Here is a 20,491-nt window from a genome sequence, read left to right on the forward strand (position 1 = left end):
AAAAAAACTGTCAAGAAAAAGCTTACTTTTTTCCATTTGTAATATGAAAAACATTCCTTCTGTCTTCATGCTCTAAAGCTTGAGCAGCTACTGTTCTGTCTAATTCCATCATTGAACATCCAGCAACCTACAGGGGAGATATAAAACAGATAACTAGTCCATTTACTGCTACAGTTCCACCTCTGAATATTCAGTACTAATATTATAATATTAATAAAACCAGTGCTCAAACTATGTTCTAAATGGAACATATAATAATTCTGGGGCTCATCCAACAGGTTTGCTGAAGGAAAAACAGCATATTTGAATTGTTGACATATTAATTTGTTAAACATCTTATTATTCATTAAAGGATATTTATTTTCTACAGTACATAAAGTATTTATGAGAAACTGTATAATCATTGTATCTACAATGGTAGTTCTACATGTGAAGTACTACTCTATTTATATTATTTCTATGAGAAGTGGCAACGAGTTAAGTTTTCTAGTTGTTAAAAAAGACATCAGGAAATATAGTATTACAAGAGCTTATGCAGAATAATCATTAAAATACTGTCTATCACAATAAAACTTAAATATAAAAAATATAGTAACAAAAACATGAAGCACAAGTTTTATCACCATATTATTTTTCAAGGCTTATTTTTCTTCTTCTAACCAAACATCTTAGCATAGTTAATCTGGTACTTTCAGTTTCTTTTATGAAATTTTAACCCAACTACTACATGAATGTGCATCAATAGTCTACTTGGGCCATTATTTAATAGTAAGGTAGTTTGACATTAGTAAAAGAAAACCAAAATGAAATATTTCCATAAAACAGATGGTGCTTAGGTCAGGATTTATCACTAGTAAAGACTAACGGATATCTCCAGTTAGTTTCTTGTTATTTACTAATAAGAACATGGGTGGGATTTGGGCCCAAAACGCTGGGGGACTGCTCCCCCCAAAATTCTGCCTATGAGTAAGATCATTTGCTAATCTATTATAAGCAGGTACTAAAGGTAAATAAATAGATGGAGTATGACTTAAAGAGCAAAAATAAAAAAAAAGAACAGAAACTTACTTCACCCTTGGAAAGGCACATGAGATGTCCTCCTAATGTATACATGTACACACGATCCCACTTGGTCACCATCCCTGCAAACTTTCTATAGGTGATATAGACAAAAGTTCTTTTTAGTGTTTATTTCACATACAAAGAAAAAAATCAAATAAAATTTAAACAGACTCACATAATTTATGTGTATTAGTTACTATAGTATGTATACTAATTCTAGTAATTTCACATAAAACTCAAACACTATAAATACGAAAACTTTGGAACAACATGGATGATGTATCACTTGAGTTCTACGTACACTCAAATTACCACTTACGTTTTATGGTACAGATATCCAGACTTCTGTGTCAAGGACGTGTTGGGTGGGATGAAAGGCATATCAGACAAAGGTTCAGCATAGTATAAATGCTGGCTTTGCTTTTCTATGGAGTCAATTAGACTCACTGCTGTTAATGTCTTATGATTTAGCTCACTCTGCACTCTGAAAACAAAACAGGTCATAAGATTTATAAATCCCCTTCCTTAGAATCAAATATTTGTACAGTAATTCTACATTATTCAATATGTATGTAATCTATGTGTACTTGATTTCTGGGCTCACCCACTTTTTTCTTTAATAAAATGACTTGATATTCTGCATGTAGGCTCTTGGTTTCCACATATTAACAAAACTTTTTTTTTGGAAAGAGACACAAGGTACCCCAAAAATGGGGGATCAAGAAAGTTCTGAGGCTCTAAGGTTCGACTAAACAGATATATTTGAAAAATGGTATTACCAAAAAAGGATTGTTCAGAACAATAACCTATATTCAGATTTTGGAAATTTTTAAAGTGGATTCCCCCATATGAGAGTCAAAGGGGTTTTGAGGAATGTCAGAACTGGATCCATGAATTTACATGAAATATGGCATAAATGTGAAAGGGATCATTGAAAATAAATATCCACATAAAAGCTGATGAGAACATATAAATGATCATTCAAAGTAAGATGTGCAAAATCTTTTAGTAAGAAACCTTTAGATTTTCTGATAAAACACACTTAAACTTAAAAACTGGAACTTATGTTTGGGAACAGAACCTCTTTTAGATATACTGGTATTGAAAACCAACTCACTCTTGAATGTTAGAAATATCCTTCAGACTTACTGCAAAACGAAACTCACTCTTGAAAATTAAGTAATACTTGATGAGATAACCTGTACAAAAAAACTTGTACACAAGAAGTAATATTTGATGAAAGAACCTGTTTCAAATTACTAATAAAACAAAACTTGTACACAAGTAATATTTGATGAAAGAACCTGTTTCAAAGTTACTAATAAAACAAAACTTGTACACAAGTAATGTTTGATGAGAGAACCTCTTTCAAAGTTACTGATAAAACAAAACTCATTCTTGTACACAAGTAATATTTGATGAGAGAATCTCTTTTAAAGTTACTGATAAAACAAAACTCACTCTTGTACACTTGCACTTATACTTGATATGAAAGTCTCCATCTCTGATGTGTTCATTGCATCATTGCCAACTGAAAAGTGAGATTTTAGAGAGCTGATATAACCAAGAAGGGGCTCAATGAGGGCTATTTTTCTCTTGTACTGCAAGGAGTTCAAGCTTGCATAATAGTGGAGAGCCATCTGGCGATGCAAAATAATGGGGTAAAAAAATTACAAGTTGCAACTTATTTCCACATTGTTTAAGTAGCCTAAAATATCTTAAAACCTTAAATTATGAATAAAGACATACAAATTTCATTACATAATTTGATAATATTGTACTTTAGTGAACACAAACTAACGTATTTACCACAGCTATCAATCCAGTGTCTTGGAATGGATTTTTCTCTCTCTGATTTAAACTGAATACTTGACATGCATTCTTCAAAACCAAGTGTAGTTTGTTAACCTTCATTAGTTTAATCCAATATAAAATATATAATACATATATTAATACCCAAACTACTAAGCTAGCCCTGCTGCTTAAGAACTCACAGTGACTGAGAAAATCATTCTTAGTTTGATGGGTTAAAAAGTTTAATCAAGGTTTCACCATGTTTGTCACATGATGCAATGCCTTTAAAATTGTGTGATGTTTTCATATACAATATTTTCTAGCCTGCAACAGCTTTAAACCTATTACAATTAGTAATTCTTGTTAAATTCAATTTTCAATTAATTTGTTACTACAAGTTTTGCACAAAGAGTTTTGCTTCAGCTCCACAATAAACAAAGTTGAAAAATACTCATAAATAGGAAAGTATAGATATATATATATGTATATAGCTAATCATGTACACTACATTGTACGACAATAAATTTATTCTAACTCTTTGACCTAGTACGTAAATATAGTGATCATAATTTTGAAACAATAAAAAAACTGGAAAACAAGGACTGAAAATCCCGACATCATACCTGGTGAAACTTCTTGTTAGCAATGTATACCTCTTCATTAGTTTCTTGCCGATGTTTGTCACTCTCTCGCTTTCTTGGTACTTTACAAAACTTGGCAAAACAGTGTTCAAGTTCTAGAAAGAAGCATAATAACGTTAATCCATGTGTAAAAATACAATAAATTAACCATTAACAAAATCAATTAAACATTCATCTCTAAAGAAAGCATTTTGTAAGATCTTCAATAAACAAAGCTTTAACATATATGATACTTACAATTCTGTCACATCGAAAGTAATAATAGAGGTTTATGGAACTTCTATAGTGATTTTTACTTGCACATGTTCATTTGTGCCAATCAAAAAAGTGTCACATTGATAATATGTTTTAAACAATGGAATAATGTAAGAATAGGTTTAAGAAATGTACCTAGCTTGTGTTATTTTGTCAAATCATAGAAATTAAATATAAAGTTACAGCAACATATTATAAACTCTGGAACAATAATAAGCTCATCAATATGTACTGTTGCAACTAATATTTTCATGCTGAAAAGGGGTGCTTTAATTTGATGATTACTTTGTTATCACTTGTATGCAAGCTTCTTAGCCATTTCATCAGTTAAAAACTAATAACTGACTTCCACTGTAAAAATGTTATAAAGACAACCAGTACAGCTTTTTAAATGTTCTAGTTGTTGCAATAATGATGAACAATTAAAAACTAGCATACATTAAAGAACCACAAATCCATGAGCATTTGATGTTCCAACTTTCTTTATTAGTCAAAGGTGTAACAAATAATTTCATTATAACAATCTCAATACTTTGCCCTTACTTACAATATTTTATGACACCCCACGAAAACAACAAATTAACCAATAATGTACAAGTGCATTTCACTTTAAGCCGCCTCAATAAAAAATACACGAGGAAAGATTGAAGTTACCAAATGCACATCAAACTTAACAAAAAAAAAGCAAGTCTAAAGGTTACTTATTATCTTATAAATAATGATAAGAAAACCTATAGCTTTCAGTGATAGATGTTTCAAAAAGAGGTTACAAAAATTTTAGTATTTTGCATTATTAATTAAGAAAGCAATTTGTAAATGATTCAAGAAAACATCAATAATATATTCTTTCACAGAACTCACCATTACTAGCTATATGGAACATCTCTGCCATTGCTGAAACCTCTGTACAAGAGTAATTAGTTTGTATGAAAGCTACTGCATGATAATCACTTCAAACATTATCTATATCAAAATCAAATTTGTTCTGTTATAAATGATAAAACTAGAATTCACAGTTTATGCATTATAAAAGAAACAAATGCAAATGTAGCATTATTAAAAACACACAAAAAATTACAAATGATATACAAGTAATTATTTCACTATCTAGCTTTATTAATGTCATTTAACTTCAATTGTTCTTTCAGGAAGGGATATACTGTCTTAATGAAAAAGTTTAAGAGTACTTTAATCTCTAACAACAAGTTTTGCAGAATATTTGAATATATGTTGCTATTAACCCTATGCATCCGGCCTTGGTTCTTTTGCGCTTGTCATGTTCTTTTACAGTATTACCGTATTTACTCAAATATAATGAACACTTTTTTCCCTCCAAATACCTCCCAAAAAAAGCGACTGTGCATTATATTTGCACACATTCAATTTTGTTAGGTATTCTACAAGAAGCTAACACCGAAAAACATTAAAATTTTTAAAAAATGTTGCATATTCAATGCAATGGATGAAACGGATGATGACATGCTGTGGGAATCAGAAGAGGATGAAGCAAAGGTTCAAGGAAGCAAATCTGATGGTAGTGACAATTCTAGCGATGACGAGGATTTATGTGAAGATCAATGATTAGCTTAGTGTATTACCATGTATAAACTTTTCAATAAATTTTGTAAGATTTCCAAAAATGTTTAATACATCGATAGCTGGTTGGTTTGACATATTTATTGATATACCAAGAAATCAATAAGAAAGTAGGTTCAAATTTGAGAATCTTGCTTTTGATTATGTATAGTTTGTGTTTCTAATTGGTTGGAAGCTGTGGAGGTCTATCATTGGAGTTATAAATTCTCAAATTGAGAAATCTGAAATCAGATGTATTGCATGGCACAGAAAGATGAAGTTTGAGAATTTCTTAAATATTTCCTTTTGAAATTAAGATGTTATAACAGATAATATAAGTATTTGAAATGTAAGCTAGGTTTTCATGCGAAGCTTATTGAAACAACTTAATAATAAAGTTGTATAACGTACTATATTTGCCCGAACATAATGTGCACCCAATTTTGAAAGGTTAAATTGAGTAAAATTTGTTTTTTTACACATCAGTTGTAGAAAATGTTTTGAATAGTTTCAATCTACAGTAAACGGTTAAAAGCAATTCCTTAAGCTCTCAAGCAAAAAATCTGTTCAACTCAAATCTCACATTTCTCCTTTATTATTGGCTTTTGCCACCAAAAGTAAACAAAGATATCATAAGATTCGTGTAGAGGAGAATCTAATGGTTATAAATATGTCCATCAGCTATGTAAGGTTGGTTAACAAACAATCTTGAAATACATATTTATAGCTTACTTAGAAAGCCGTATAAATTATAGTAGATTTGGGATGATCTATCTTTGTGACTGATACATTTTTTGTGTTCTAAAATGTATAATTGAAAGCTACATGAATTCTTTTTTGGTACAAAATTAGGCTACAGCTTGAGTAAACCACACATTTAAAAGCTCTGGTTGATGCATATGATGTTTGATAGGTGGAAATAGTGTTCAGTTTGCTACTGGTTCTGGCAGAGATGTGGCTTATCTAACCAAGGTATATGTAATTATTTAGAAAATAAGCTTACTTCAACTATTATATCTGTAGGAGAAATCTAATCTGAAAACATAAAACTGTATAAATGAAAATTTCCTTTTTTTATCTGAGCATGATCAATAACCTAAGTTTTATATTTCAAACAAAGTGCATTTTAAAAAAGAAAGTGATTTGTAATTATGATAGATTTGCAATTTACAAAACTGTGTTTATCATGACAATCCGAGATATTAATCAACTTGGAAAAAAAAAATTATTACAGTTGTACTGTTTTTCTCAACCAAAAATGAACTCCTATTCAAAATGAAAGAATGAATGTAATTTTATAAATGCTAGAGAGCTACTTGAAAGAAATAGGATAAAAATAGCTACTCAAATAACTGATTTTCTCTTTAAACAATAATTTATTAGGTTTTAATCTTAATATCGAAGAAAGGTTTTTTTTATTGAAAGTTATGGAAATAAAATTAGTTTTATTTTATTGTAAATAAAACTGGGAATAAGTAAAAATATAATAACTTTTGGTATTTTACTGGATACACTTAAAGAAGATAGTTTTTTCAACTGTTTATTCTAATTCATTAAAGAGCATGATTAATTTAAATAATAGTTCATGTCCAAAGTTGATTTAGAGTTTCACAAATGTATTTCATACAAACCTGTGAGATCAGCTTCAATGAATCTATTCAATGGAAACATCATTCCATCTGTTAGCTGGGTTGCACACATTTGTTGCCAAGAGCTGATCTGCAGTAGTCAGAATTATAAATTACATAACATATCTATAAAACACTTGAAGTATTAATAATGGTGTACTGTCTTTCGGATTTTATCTGACCTAAACATATTTGATACATTTTAACTTGTGCCTTTCTTACTGCTAAAATCTTAAATTGCTTAACAGACAAGATATTAACATACTGTTTTCTAATCTAACAGAAATGACTGGAGAAGTAAAGCTACAAATACCAGGTGATTCTGAAACTGATTAGTGAAGAGAAGTAAGTTATACTCCAAGGGCAGTAGAAGGCATAACGGGAGATGGTAATTGGCCAGTGATAATGTCTGGATATAAATGTGATCCATATTAACCCATTAAAAACCACACCATGTTCTGCAAGGCTAAATATCTTCAAATTTGGTGCACTTTCATGTTTTGTGTTTCTGATTAGCTGTTCCAAATAATATTTTCATAGCTTGATTTCTAGAAATGACTACATATGTGGTCATTGGTCAAATTTGTGTATAAACTAAAGATAAAAAAAGTAAATTTAATGCACCACTTATCATGTTGTTATATTGAAAAAAACTATTACATCTTGTAATAATATAGTAAGTTCCACTGATCAATGTTTTCAACAGTTCTCATTTTTGTCCTTCAGGTTATACAAGAATCTACTTTTCATGAAAAATCTGGAAGCACCCTGAGAGGGTGGAAGGTCTTGGAGATGACTGCTTTATCATGATTTGAACAAGTGTTCCCCAGAAATCCTTCTGACTAACACTTTTGCAGCTTGAAATCTGGAATAAGTGCCAGCAGTACATAAAACAAAGGTTCAAAGCATTTACCATTAGAGGCCAGTACCACTTTTTCCTTTAAAGTGTGGCTGTAATTCTGACAAGGTGCGATCTACTAGATCAACTCTTCCCATTCCAGCATTGTAGTACTTAACCGTGGCTGGTTGTGATACAGTTACTTGGTCCTTGCCTCGAACTTCAACTCTTCCCATTCCAGCATTGTAGTACTTAACCATGGCTGGTTGTGATACAGTTACTTGGTCCTTGCCTCGAACTTCAACTCTTCCCATTCCAGTATTGTAGTACTTAACCATGGCTGGTTGTGTTACAGTTACTTGGTCCTTGCCTCGAACTCAGAGCTTGGCTTGGGCAATAGGTTCTACTCTCACAGCATTGCTACATAATGTAACAACCAAGTTATCATTCCAGCAGTAATTTCAACCCTTATTTGATGAATGACTATATATGTTGTCTTTCATAAAAAGCTGCCTGGATAATTACTTCTTTAATCTCAATATTTTGATACAATATGTTTCTTAAATAAATGCCGACTATAAAAATGATCAAAACAAGTTCCTTTAGTGAAACCATGCTGGCTCTTTGACACTATATCAAACTGCTTTAAGTGACTCTGCAATGTATCTTTAATCACACTCTGCAAAACCTTTCCAACTATTGATGTAAGACTAACTGGCCTATAATTACCTAGACAATGTTTATCACCTAATTTAAATATTGGACTAATGTTAGCCAACTTCCAATCTTCTAATACTCATCCACTACTCAATGACCTATAAATAATATTAGCTAGCGGTTCACAAATAAAATCTTTAAGTTCATTTAAAACTCTAGGATAAAAGTTCTCTGGTCCAGGGGATTTATAAATTTTTAGGTTCCCAACTTTTCTCTTACAATTTCAGAACTTAAAATAATATCTTTTACATCAATATTTTCCCATACATTAAGTGCTATGATTGAGGCATAATACTAGTATCTTCCTTCATAAAACCTGAAGAGAACATATAATGTAATAAGTTTACCATCTCATAATATTCTGAGATCAGCTCCCCACTATCATTTTTAAGAGGCCCAATCACCATCCTAACATTTTGCTTACACATCATATACCTAAAGAATTCCTTATTGTTTGATTTAACTTTCTCACCCAACCCTCTTTCATATACAATTTTTACCCTTTTAACTTCCTTTTTAACCAGTTCTCTTGATTTCCCATAGTCCTCCAAGTCCTTATTATTTCCAGTAAGTTTAAATTTCTTGAATTTATTATTTTTATAACTAATATGATCTCTTAAACCTTTACTAAACCATACTGGCTTATTCCGCTCCATTGCCCTTTTTTTTCTGTATGGAATATGTATGCACATCAATCCTCCCTAAATGCTTCTCACATCTGTTCAAGGTCCCCTCCCAACTCTCTGGTGCAATCTACAGAAGCTAGATCATGTTTCATTCCATCGAAATTGGCTTTCCTAAAAATATGGAATCAGGGTACTATTCTTCCTCAATTCTACATGTAATAAAATCCCAAACCTAATAGTGCAATGGTTGCTTGTACTTAAATGTTCACCAACCACAACTCTATCATATTCACATCAGATGCTAATTTTAAATCTAATATAGCTTCCTCTCTTGTAGGTTCCATCACCAGTTTGTGTATAAAAGTATCCTGAACAATTTTCAAGAACCTATCCCCCTCACTGTCAGACTCAAAAATTTCCCAATCAAAACCCCTGAAATGAAAATCCCACAAAATAGCAACATCTTTTTCAGCTACCATTCTGATCTCATTATACAATTTCTCATCAACTTCCACATTCTGGCCTAGTGTTCTATAACAAATCCCAATTACAAGACTTTTCTCTTTATACCCACTAACACAAACTGATTCAACCTCAGTGCTGTTTTCTCTAACTCAACAGAATGCAATTCATTCCTCACATATAAAGCTGCTCTCCCCTTTTTTTTTCAATACTCTATCTCTAGTAAATAATCTGTAGCCTTGTATTTCAAAAAAATTTCTCTCATCAAAATTGTTCAAATCCAACCAAGTCTCAGTGATACCCATAATATCAAAATCCTCAGTTTCCACAACTGCTTTGAACTCATAAATTTTACTTCTAATACTGCTAGTATTACAATAGTAACGATTACCCATAGATTTTAAAATACGTTCACGTTTTATGCCTGTTGTACATGTTTTCCTGTCAATTATATTTCCTATTTTACTAATATGATAGCCCTCACCTCTGTCTAGCCCTAGTTTAAATCTACCACTACAGCTGAGTTAATAGCCCTTGCTAACATGCTAGCCAATGCCTCGTTTAAATGTAAGCCATCCATTCCAAAAAAATTAACTTTCCCATTAAAATTATTTCACAAATCCAAACAGCGTATTTGCTCATCCCTACATATTGATCTAAGCCTGGCATTCAATCCTAGTGATCTATTTAGTGTCTCATCCCCACAATATATTCTTAGCAATATCCCTGAGAAAATCAAACTATGACCATTTTCCTTAAATGCCCTTATCAATAAGCTGAGAAAAGATAATAGTCTTTAAAATGCATGCATATGTATTCATTGGTCTAACTTGGGTTAAGAATTAGAAATAGCTATTTAATGTTCTGATCTAACAAATGTATTGTCACAGCAGTTTTTTTTGCCATAAATTTGCACTGTTAATCTTTGGTTTTACTTAATCAGTTCCAAACACAAACTTCTTGAAATTAGAAATCTAAACAAGTTTAAAGAACAACTGAAAAGGACATGGGAACACATCGTGCTAGCTGCAACATGGTAACACATCCCATTAGCTAAAACATGAAAATGTTGTTCAAGTATGTGTTTTTTTATAATAAAGTCACATCGGGCTATCTGCTGTGTCCACCAAGGGGAATAGAACCCCTGATTTTAGCGTTGTAAATCTGAAGACTTGCCGCTGGCCCACCGGGGGATAAATGTTATTCAAAGACAAAGAACTTGAATACAGTATTGCTGTATTTAATTTCTTCTATGTGTTATAGATATATTCAACAAAGCTATAGTAACATAACATGGTTGTGTTCTGTTTAATAGTTACCATGTATGTGCAATAAACTAAAATTCCTAACACAGTTAACTTACTATTCAGAATATGATCAATTGTCATTAAAAAAAATCAACATATGACTATATTTTAAATCAATCAAAGAATTAATAACCCCACCTACCTTTCAACTACTTTAAAAACAGGCTAAGAATTGCTCTTAGGAATTTCAAAATAATGGGATGGGTAAATTTAACATAATCTTAGATGTGTTTTATTTGTACAAAAAATATTAGACATACAAACTTACCTCATCAAGAGTGGAAACAAAATGCTGTAATATAGAACTCAAAATGCTGTCTGGATCTGTATCAAGGTAAAACCCCTAAAAAAAAGAAAGAAAATAACAAAGATTAATTTAACATACAATGTAACACTCAAACTAGAGAACAAGATCAGAAGTTGTTGTTTATTGAAATTGGTTTATTTAGTCTGTTACAAATTATTAGAATTAAACTGATATTCAAGCCCACCAGTGCATCATCAGAGACTAAAAGAGCCATTATAATCAAACTGAAAAGAAACTTCTTGTTTAAATCCACACAGATTTATTCTGGAGCACATCATTACAAACTTAAAAAACTTACAATTAAACTAAAAATATGCTTTTTATTCAAACCCGCAAATTCATTCTTGAGTACGGCATCAAAAACCCAAAAAAATATTACAATCAAATTAAAAATACAGCTTATGTTCAAACCCACACAAATGTATTCTAAAGTACATCATCATAGACTAAAAACACATTAAAATCAAACTAAACATACATTTTTTGTTCAAACCAAACAAACATATTTTGAAGTTCATAACTATACATTTAAAAAGAAAAAGAAAAAAAAGGGGGGGGGGAATTGCAAAAACAAACTGTAAAGTTACTGTATATCCAAACCCACAAGTTCTGTGGGTGGAAATCGGTTAAAGATCTCGTGAAGGTTCAGTGGTAAAAAAAAATCAATATCTCAGCAAACTCAGACACATGTTACCTAAAATAATCTTAAAATGAAGAATATTACCCTGGCCAGAAATCCTAAACCACAAAATAGTCAATAATGTTATATCAGATAAACTTAATCATATAATAGGAAGTAACTAGTACCTCTACAAGAGGATGTATTTTTCAAATAAAAATATGTAATGAAATAAAATACTACAAAAAGAAACAGGAATAAAGTTTTACACAAACACCCATACAAACAGATATTTAAGTAAAAGATAAACTGATACAAGACACAACTAGTTTAACTAAATGTGTACATTCGAGCCATACCTGTGCCTTGTAACTTCTCACATGGTCTGCAAGGCCACTTGTAGCACTGGCCAACTCTTTCTATTAGGAAAGAATGTAATGGTTTATTAAGCCTAATTATTTTCAACCATTTACTGACAAAGTTAAAATTTCTTTAATCACATACTTACTGATCTGAGTACACAATTTTCTTACAAAGTTAACTTACATATATGGATCATATATACAATTTTGAAATGAAAACAAATATTGGCAGGATTCTTTACCTTTAAAACATAAGTATTTCTTTTTTGTTTATAACAAATTAACTAATGAAATATACTTGACAAGATTTTGTTTCTTGTGATAAATGTTTTTGTTTTTTCCCCTTTTATTTCAATTTATTCTAGCTATGTTTATTTCAAGTGTATCTAGTTATAAGTTGTACATTAGACATTATTGTAATTTATTTGCCTTTGATATAGCATGGTCGGTGAGGATTTCCCACATAATGTAAAGAAGTGTTTTGTTGAATGTTCAAGGTTGCCATGGAACTAAAATGTAGTACAACAGAGAGTTTGATAGTCAGCAATCCAACAGTTTGCCTTGAGAAGACTTAAACAGTTTTTACATGCAGAGAGTTGTTCATTTATAATTTATTGCATAACCAATTAACTACATATGCTTGTATTTAGCCACATTGTATCTTCGTTTTTGTTTTAAAAAAATGCATAAAAGGAAATATGTCATTATACTGAAATTTCAGAATCATATGTTTCTTGGTAAAGTTAAACTGAACACTGGTATCATATGAAGAAATATTCATAGCTGCAGATCATACAGAGGAGAAAGTCTTATAACTGAGGTTGGATTCAGCAAATAAACTTAACTGAGTAAACTTAAAATTAAAGTATAAGTAAAGCAAAGTCTGCTACATATGTCAGAAAACACAATCGATAAATATTTACAAGCTCAAAGAACACAGAGAAACAAGCAACACAAACACTGGTAATACAGAACAGTTAAAATTATAATAGACATGCACAATAACATTAAAGTAAAACAACTCATGGCTAACAGATAAATTTAACTGTAGTCCAGGTAGAAAATGCAAAGTAATGAATTATAATAAACATCACAAAAGAGTGGGATCTACAGAAGAAAAATCTATGGTAAATCAGAGTTAGTTGGATGTATCTACCAAGACATATGTCATCTTTTGTGGTGTAGAAGTTTCTGTTGCTTATTAAATCTCATTATAGAAACAGGATGTACAGTGCAAACTTTAATTACATGTATAAAGCATGTGTACAGTATTTTAATTATGTTTTTATTTCACAAACCTGATCGACACCTTAATAATAAATGGTAAGGTATATTAACTAGGGCTGATACATTACGTATCTAGATACAGAAGTTTTACTAATGGTTTATTACAGTTTGACAGTCTTGACAATACAATTTAATTAGAAACAGATGTACAATGTTAAGAGCTTTAAGTTATTTATTGTAAACAAATATAGTTTCTTGCTACAATTTGAAGTAATTCTAAAAAGAAAAAAGATAAGTTTCATATATTTTGTATTTTTATGGTGGTTATGAGGCCGGTCAAATTGACCGACTTCACATAAAATTAGGGTAGTAAATATAGCAGTTAGAATATGAAGATTTATTGAAAAAAAGGTTGGAAATTTATTTCAGAGGTTTTAGAGATTACAAAAGAGAAATTTGTTAATTTTTAGATGGAGAGAGATATTTTTAATTTTAACATAGAAATCAATTTACACTTGAAGCAGTGACTACTTTGACTCGATATATTAAAAACATTAATTTTTAGCAAAAAATACTTTATTAGAAATTCTGAATTTTTTCTGTACAAAAGACATAACATTCACTGAAAGCTTGCCAAATTTTGTGAAGATACATAAATAGTATCGTATCGGATGATATATCAATACAATCATATCATGGCTTCACGATACGACACTCGTATCGTATTGCTGTATCGTCACCCTCCTATTATTAACCAAAGCATGCGACTAATTGTAAATACTTCCTGTCTAGAAATAACATGAAGCTATAAATAAAATATATGTAATTGCCACAGCTATACAACCTGTTTCAAAATATAAACATTAAAGATGTCCATTTATTCATACTCTTGTGGATCTAGTTGTGAAAAATTAGTTACAAAGTGAGACTGTCAAGTGGGAACAAACCTGGGCATTCAGCACTTTCTCACAATGTCCATAGAGGCTTTCAATGTATTTTTTCAGCAACTGACTATCCTGTTCAAACAATGACACCATGGACCTAGTCTAAAAAAAAAGAACAAGTACATACAAGTTTAATAATAACAATACTACTACTACTAATTAATCTGATTACACCTGTGAATGAATACACTAAGTGCAAGACAAATATGTGAAATCCTACAACCTAAGCAATTTTGAAAGGTGGACATTTAGTTTCTGATGGAGAAAGAGCCATCTACTGAAAGCCCTCAGATTAAGGATTTCATATTTTTGTTTTTGACTTTTGAGACCATACATGTTTTCTTAACACTATGAATACACTATATGTATGTATACAACGATGTATTTTCTATGATCACTATGAATATCAAAACTGACACATAAAGAAGTAATGAGGTCCAAGTGTTACACATCAATGTAAAATCAAAACCTATTACCTAATTATTGGTCTAATACATGTAATACTTGGTATATATTTTTGATGCAAGTGTATCTGAGTATCTCCCTAAGAAATGACAAAAAGTACAAAGTGAAATTTAAATGATACAGTGTATATATATATACTGCATATACAATACACATTTCTTCCTTTTTTTTTTTACCAAAAATCTCATGATTACAATGTGTCTTTCAAGAAAATGCTGAAAATAAAAAGCAACACCATTTTTTTGAAATATAGTTTATACAATTCTTAAAGAAAATGTGGTCAAAACAAGCGTAAATCAATTGAACAAGAATCTGATATTTTCTGACCTACTCATTTTTCTAGTTTATAAAGATTCCTATGGTTATTCTGAATAAAAAAAACTATCTATCAGTTAGAATTCATTTCTGAGACATTTTGTGATATTTCATGCATGTTTGTTTTAAACATAACTACCTTTTAGTGATTTATCTTGATTTGGCAATCACTCTATGATTCAACAAGTACTTTCCTTTTTTTATGTTATTAGCTACAAGAAATGCAAAATTAAAAGAAAAACACATTATACTGTCACCTGTAAAAGTACAAACAAACTTGGTAAGTTTTCAAAATAACTAAATGCAAGTCAATAAATTTGTTTCATTAACTTTTAATGATTCAATCTGCTCTTAAAAAATAAACAATAATAACAAAAACTTCTGTTTGACAAAATGGATAATGAAACTGTTATTATTATATCTGTTATATCTAATAGTAAAAATTTTAATTTCTAGTTCTTCCCTTACCCAAATAAATAATATACTGAACCATGAATGCTGAATTTAACAAAAAAAGCACTGGACCCTCTCACTCCAAATTTACATTCAACCCATACAATCCCTAAGTTTACTTATTTATTTATTACTACATCCTAATTACTAATCAGTTTATATCCTACGTTTTGGCTGTTAAACTGCTACCATTTTTTGGGAAGCCATGAGAAAGGTTGTATGTGGCAGCAGGAGCAAGACTGATTTCTGGGTTTTCTTGATATAAAGGCAGATGTAATATACATTTATTCAGGCTCTCACCCATTAGGGACTTGAATCAATAAATTATACAAATGGTTTCAGGAGAGTGTTTCCAAGTTTTTGACTTAATGTTGGCTAAATGAGTTACGAGTTAGGTGGATGTAGAAAGGCTTCTTTTATCTTTCTTTTTCTTTTGTGTGGTTCATATTCCATTACTTTAGTAATATTCAATTAGTAACCAATAAATATTCAGACTCTGGTGATCTTATAGGCTACTAATCTAGACAATCTTTGATTTTTATGATATTAAGAAAGCAATTAGGTTCGTAAAATCCATGTTCCTTACATGAAGATTCATTCATTTAAACAAAATCTTTTTCTAACATTATTTTCCAATTTACTCCTGTCGTACTGCACAATGGAAATTAGCCACACCTGAAACATTCCTTGGAAAGTTCAAGAAAAAACTTCCTGGTTTTCATGGTAGTTTCCTTTGCTTAACCGTGAAATCACATCGTCTCTTTTCCGACACTCTACTTCGTCATTTAAAATTATTCCTTCATGAAGAAAGGTCTACCTTTCAAAAGTGCTCAGATTATAGGATTTCTTATTTTCGTCTTTAAACTATTGGTATTCTATTGCCACAACCTTACTGTAAGTCCAGTATAACTCAAGTTATTTGAATAACAAACATTCATTCACAAAACATTAGGAAAATAAGTTACAGAGCTCAACAAGTGGATGGATTGTAAAAGCAATTTACAGAACTGACTGACTGGACAGATTTAAAAAAATAAGTTACAGAACTCACTGACCAAACAAATTGTAAAAATAAGTTACAGAATTCACTGACTGGACAGATTTTAAAAATAAATTACAGAACTTACTGACCCTTTCATAGACATGGAATACCCCAAAATCTATAGAATATGAAGCTTGAGTACAAAATCAGGTTGATATACTGAGTTTCTTATGTGTTAGAAAAAAAAACTGTCAGCATATTTCCTCACATTATGGAATGGAAAAAATGTGTAAAGACTTATTTTTAAAAATTTGTTTGGTCAATGAGTTCTGTACCTTATTTTCAAATATGTTTGGTCAGTAAGTTTTGTAACTTATTTTTAAAATCTGTCCAGTCAGTGGATTCTGTAACTTATTTTTAAAATCTGTCCAGTCAGTGGATTCTGTAATTTATTTTTAAAATCTGTCTAATCAGAGAGTTCTGTAACTTATTTTGACAATTTGTTTGGTCAGTGAGTTCTGTAACATATTTTTAAAATCTGTTTGGTCAGTGAGCTCTATTACTTATTTTTAAAATCTGTCCAGTCAGTGAGTTCTGTAACTTATTTTAAAAATCGGTATGGTCAGTGAGTTCTGTAGTTTATTTTTAAAATTTGTCCAATCAGTGAGTTCTGTAAATTATTTCTAAAATATCTTTGGTCAGTGAGTTCTAAAGCTTATTTTTAAAATCTGTCCAGTCAGTGAGTTCTGTAACTTATTTTTTAAATCTGTCCAGTCAGTGAGTTCCGTAACTTATTTTTTAAACCTGTCTACATTAATGATTAACTAGAAACCATGAAAAATTAGTTCAAAATGACTTAAAGGTCCCAAGAAGAGTAAATGTACTTGTCCACTACTTTAAAACATATGCTTCATGAGAATGATTACATAACATAGGTTTCTATATCAGGGGATATATTTGAGCTAGAGAAACCAAAAATCAGGTGTAAACTAGATCATAATGCTTGTTCCTGTAATGTCTTCAATTCTTATTAAGCTTACTGCAAATGTAAACATAATATTTTTTTATAAAGTCCATTCTTTTTAAACATTTAACAACATGAAAATATGTACTGATACCTGAGGATCATCATTCAGGGCATCTTCCAAGTGCAATTTTTCTGGGCCAGGCATATTGCTTGTAGGAAACTGTGCAGAAGTAAAGCAAATTATAATGTAATAAACAAGATCAATGACTGTCTATACACATCAAAACATATATACAGAATACAATATATATATATATATATATATATATACACACACACATATATATATCAAAATATGCATTACAGGTACTTATGACACCAAAGTATCACTGCTTCTATTACACACAATAGGTCATAGAACAAGTGTATCTTACATTTTCAATACATATAAATAGTTGGTGAGGGTGGATTTTAATACCTTTAACAGAAAAGTAATGATTCCAACAATGAATACCAAATTTACAAGTATAGATACAATGCACATGTACAACGGTCATGTAGTTGTTGTATGGTTATAGAAGGAAGTGCAGCTCAAATGTTAATGATTTTTTGAGGATAAAGAAAACCACATTTCTTGTGTTCTACATCCTTTCATTCCACAAGTAGTGGTATCTGTAAATATCCTTGAAAAGATCACTATTAACTTCAGAAAAAAAAGATCCTTTAACACCTTCTACACTTTTCGTAGAAACAAATGTATTCAAATATAACTTGATATAATTATCATTTTAGTTACAGTAAGTTTCAGAGGCATCCATTTTAAATAACTGCTAGTTAAAGAGCTTGACCTGTACATAGTGTCATAGGAAGATTCATTTTAAAGAACTCTAGCAAAAGTGCTTGACCTGTACAGTGTCATAGGCATATCCATTAAAGAAGCACATCTTTCCTTCATCAGAAAAACCAGGAAAGGCTTGTAAAAAACTTTATACTTTATTCTTATGTAATAAACAAAGACATAATAACTTGCTCTCTTGAAACAGTTGTTTAATAATAAATGCTGATTCAATAATTTTTACATTCCTCTGCAACTTTAAAACTTAGTGACAGCCTTGCTGTTTGCATATTCACAATATTCTGTGTATATGTTGTTTCCTTTTCCTACTATATGTGGTGTATGTGTACTTGTTGTGAGGAATAATCTTTTTTAAGGATGTACCTCAAAAGCAAAAAATGCATGTATCATAGAGTATCATAGCTACACAAAAACATGGTACTTCTACATCTTGATTCACATTTTGTTTTATAACAGAAATGTAAAAATCACCTTAATGTAACTTAATATCTATACACTACCAAGGTATTGTTGATACCCATAAATTATGTCTACCTTTCAACTAACAGCTAGAAGAATGACCAATAATGTAAAAAAGAGAAAGATGATTCTCTAAAAGAAATATGCTCATACGTCAGTAGTTAGGACTATTTTACTTATGACTTGAATGATAGAAAGGGTGTGGATTTGGCATATTTAAATTTTCTAAAAGCTTTTGATACAAAGAACTTGAGATTAACATGTTCATGACATCGTGCGTTACTGGTGGTACATTTGCACATTTTCTGTTGTATGTTGCGAGCCACCCATAAGATATAATTGTACTTCATCTCTCCAAAGTCCTATATGAAAGCATATAATTTGTACGAACAGTTATAATAATGCTGCACTTTCCATCATGTACCACTGATGGAGCACTGATGCCGTGTTGAAAGAAAAACTGAAATAAAACAAATTTACATGATTAAATCACTTTTTATTTTAAAATTACATCGAGAAACTGGCATTAAAGTTTCCATTGTGAGTAACTGAAGCAAAAAAACAAACTAATTGAGACTTCTTTCATAAATAAAAGCTTATGAAAACTGTAATATAATTAGGATAGAAATGAAATAAAATTGTCATAGTAAGTACGTAGAGCAAAAAACTAATTAGACATTTTTTTTGTAGAAAGCCTCTTAAGAGAATTTGAAAAAAAGTTAGACAATGAATATTTGAATTCATTCTAATTTTCATTGAAGCGCTATAAGCACATTGTAATCTTCCCATCACAATTCTTGAAAAACTTTCACCCACAGAAGAGATAATTTTATCTGATGTCCCTTTTTTACAATGATAAAATTGTGAAATTACTCAAGAAAAAAAATTAAAAATTATGATCATTTGATTATTAATATTTAAATCATAGTGTGCACCACCAGAGGTACATGACAGCCAAAGCTTAAATGGGTAAAGACAGGATGTCATGTACTACTGATGGTACACTCAAGAGAAAGCTGTGATTGCAGTCATTCTGTCATAAAATGTAATATAAAGCCATAAAAGTAGCTGTATCTAAGCAGAGCTCACAATGAGGCTTTACATTCCTATTGCAAAATTAGAAAAATCACTTATACCATGAATGTGTTAACTAAGAAAATCACATCTAGACCTTATTTGTTACTTCAGTTCTGAATGTATTATTAATTGTTCTGATGACTCTGTAGTCCTAGGTCTAGACCTTATATGTTACTTCAGTTCTGAATGCATTATTAATTGTTCTGATGACTCTGTAGTCCTAGGTCTAGACCTTATATGTTACTTCAGTTCTGAATGTATTATTAATTGTTCTGATGAGCTCTGTAGTCCTAGGTCTAGACCTTATATGTTACTTCAGTTCTGAATGTATTATTAATTGTTCTGATGAGCTCTGTAGTCCTAGGTTCTAGACCTTATATGTTACTTCAGTTCTGAATGTATTATTAATTGTTCTGATGAGCTCTGTAGTCCTAGGTCTAGACCTTATATGTTACTTCAGTTCTGAATGTATTATTAATTGTTCTGATGAGCTCTGTAGTCCTAGTTCTAGCCTTATATGTTACTTCAGTTCTGTAATGTATTATTAATTGTT

The 20,491-nt window shown here is 30.6% G+C and overlaps 1 protein-coding gene across 1 annotated transcript in view; it reads right to left on the bottom strand.

Annotated features, from left to right (window-relative positions):
- LOC106466777 (DCC-interacting protein 13-alpha-like) overlaps positions 1-20,491 on the bottom strand; it is a 44,462-nt gene that overhangs the window by 15,328 nt on the left and 8,643 nt on the right. The window contains exons 2-12 of the mRNA XM_022394865.1: positions 17,698-17,766; positions 14,368-14,466; positions 12,191-12,250; positions 11,174-11,248; positions 6,959-7,046; positions 4,614-4,655; positions 3,480-3,592; positions 2,524-2,702; positions 1,382-1,546; positions 1,069-1,153; positions 26-127 (exon numbers count right to left, since the gene is read on the bottom strand). Coding sequence (XP_022250573.1) covers positions 26-127; positions 1,069-1,153; positions 1,382-1,546; positions 2,524-2,702; positions 3,480-3,592; positions 4,614-4,655; positions 6,959-7,046; positions 11,174-11,248; positions 12,191-12,250; positions 14,368-14,466; positions 17,698-17,751 — 1,062 coding nt within the window. The 5' untranslated portion in view covers positions 17,752-17,766. The remainder of the gene's footprint in view (positions 1-25; positions 128-1,068; positions 1,154-1,381; positions 1,547-2,523; positions 2,703-3,479; positions 3,593-4,613; positions 4,656-6,958; positions 7,047-11,173; positions 11,249-12,190; positions 12,251-14,367; positions 14,467-17,697; positions 17,767-20,491) is intronic.

The sequence above is a fragment of the Limulus polyphemus genome, unplaced genomic scaffold (assembly GCF_000517525.1).
Source record: "Limulus polyphemus unplaced genomic scaffold, Limulus_polyphemus-2.1.2 Scaffold2379, whole genome shotgun sequence".
Taxonomy (NCBI): Eukaryota; Metazoa; Arthropoda; class Merostomata; order Xiphosura; family Limulidae; genus Limulus; species Limulus polyphemus.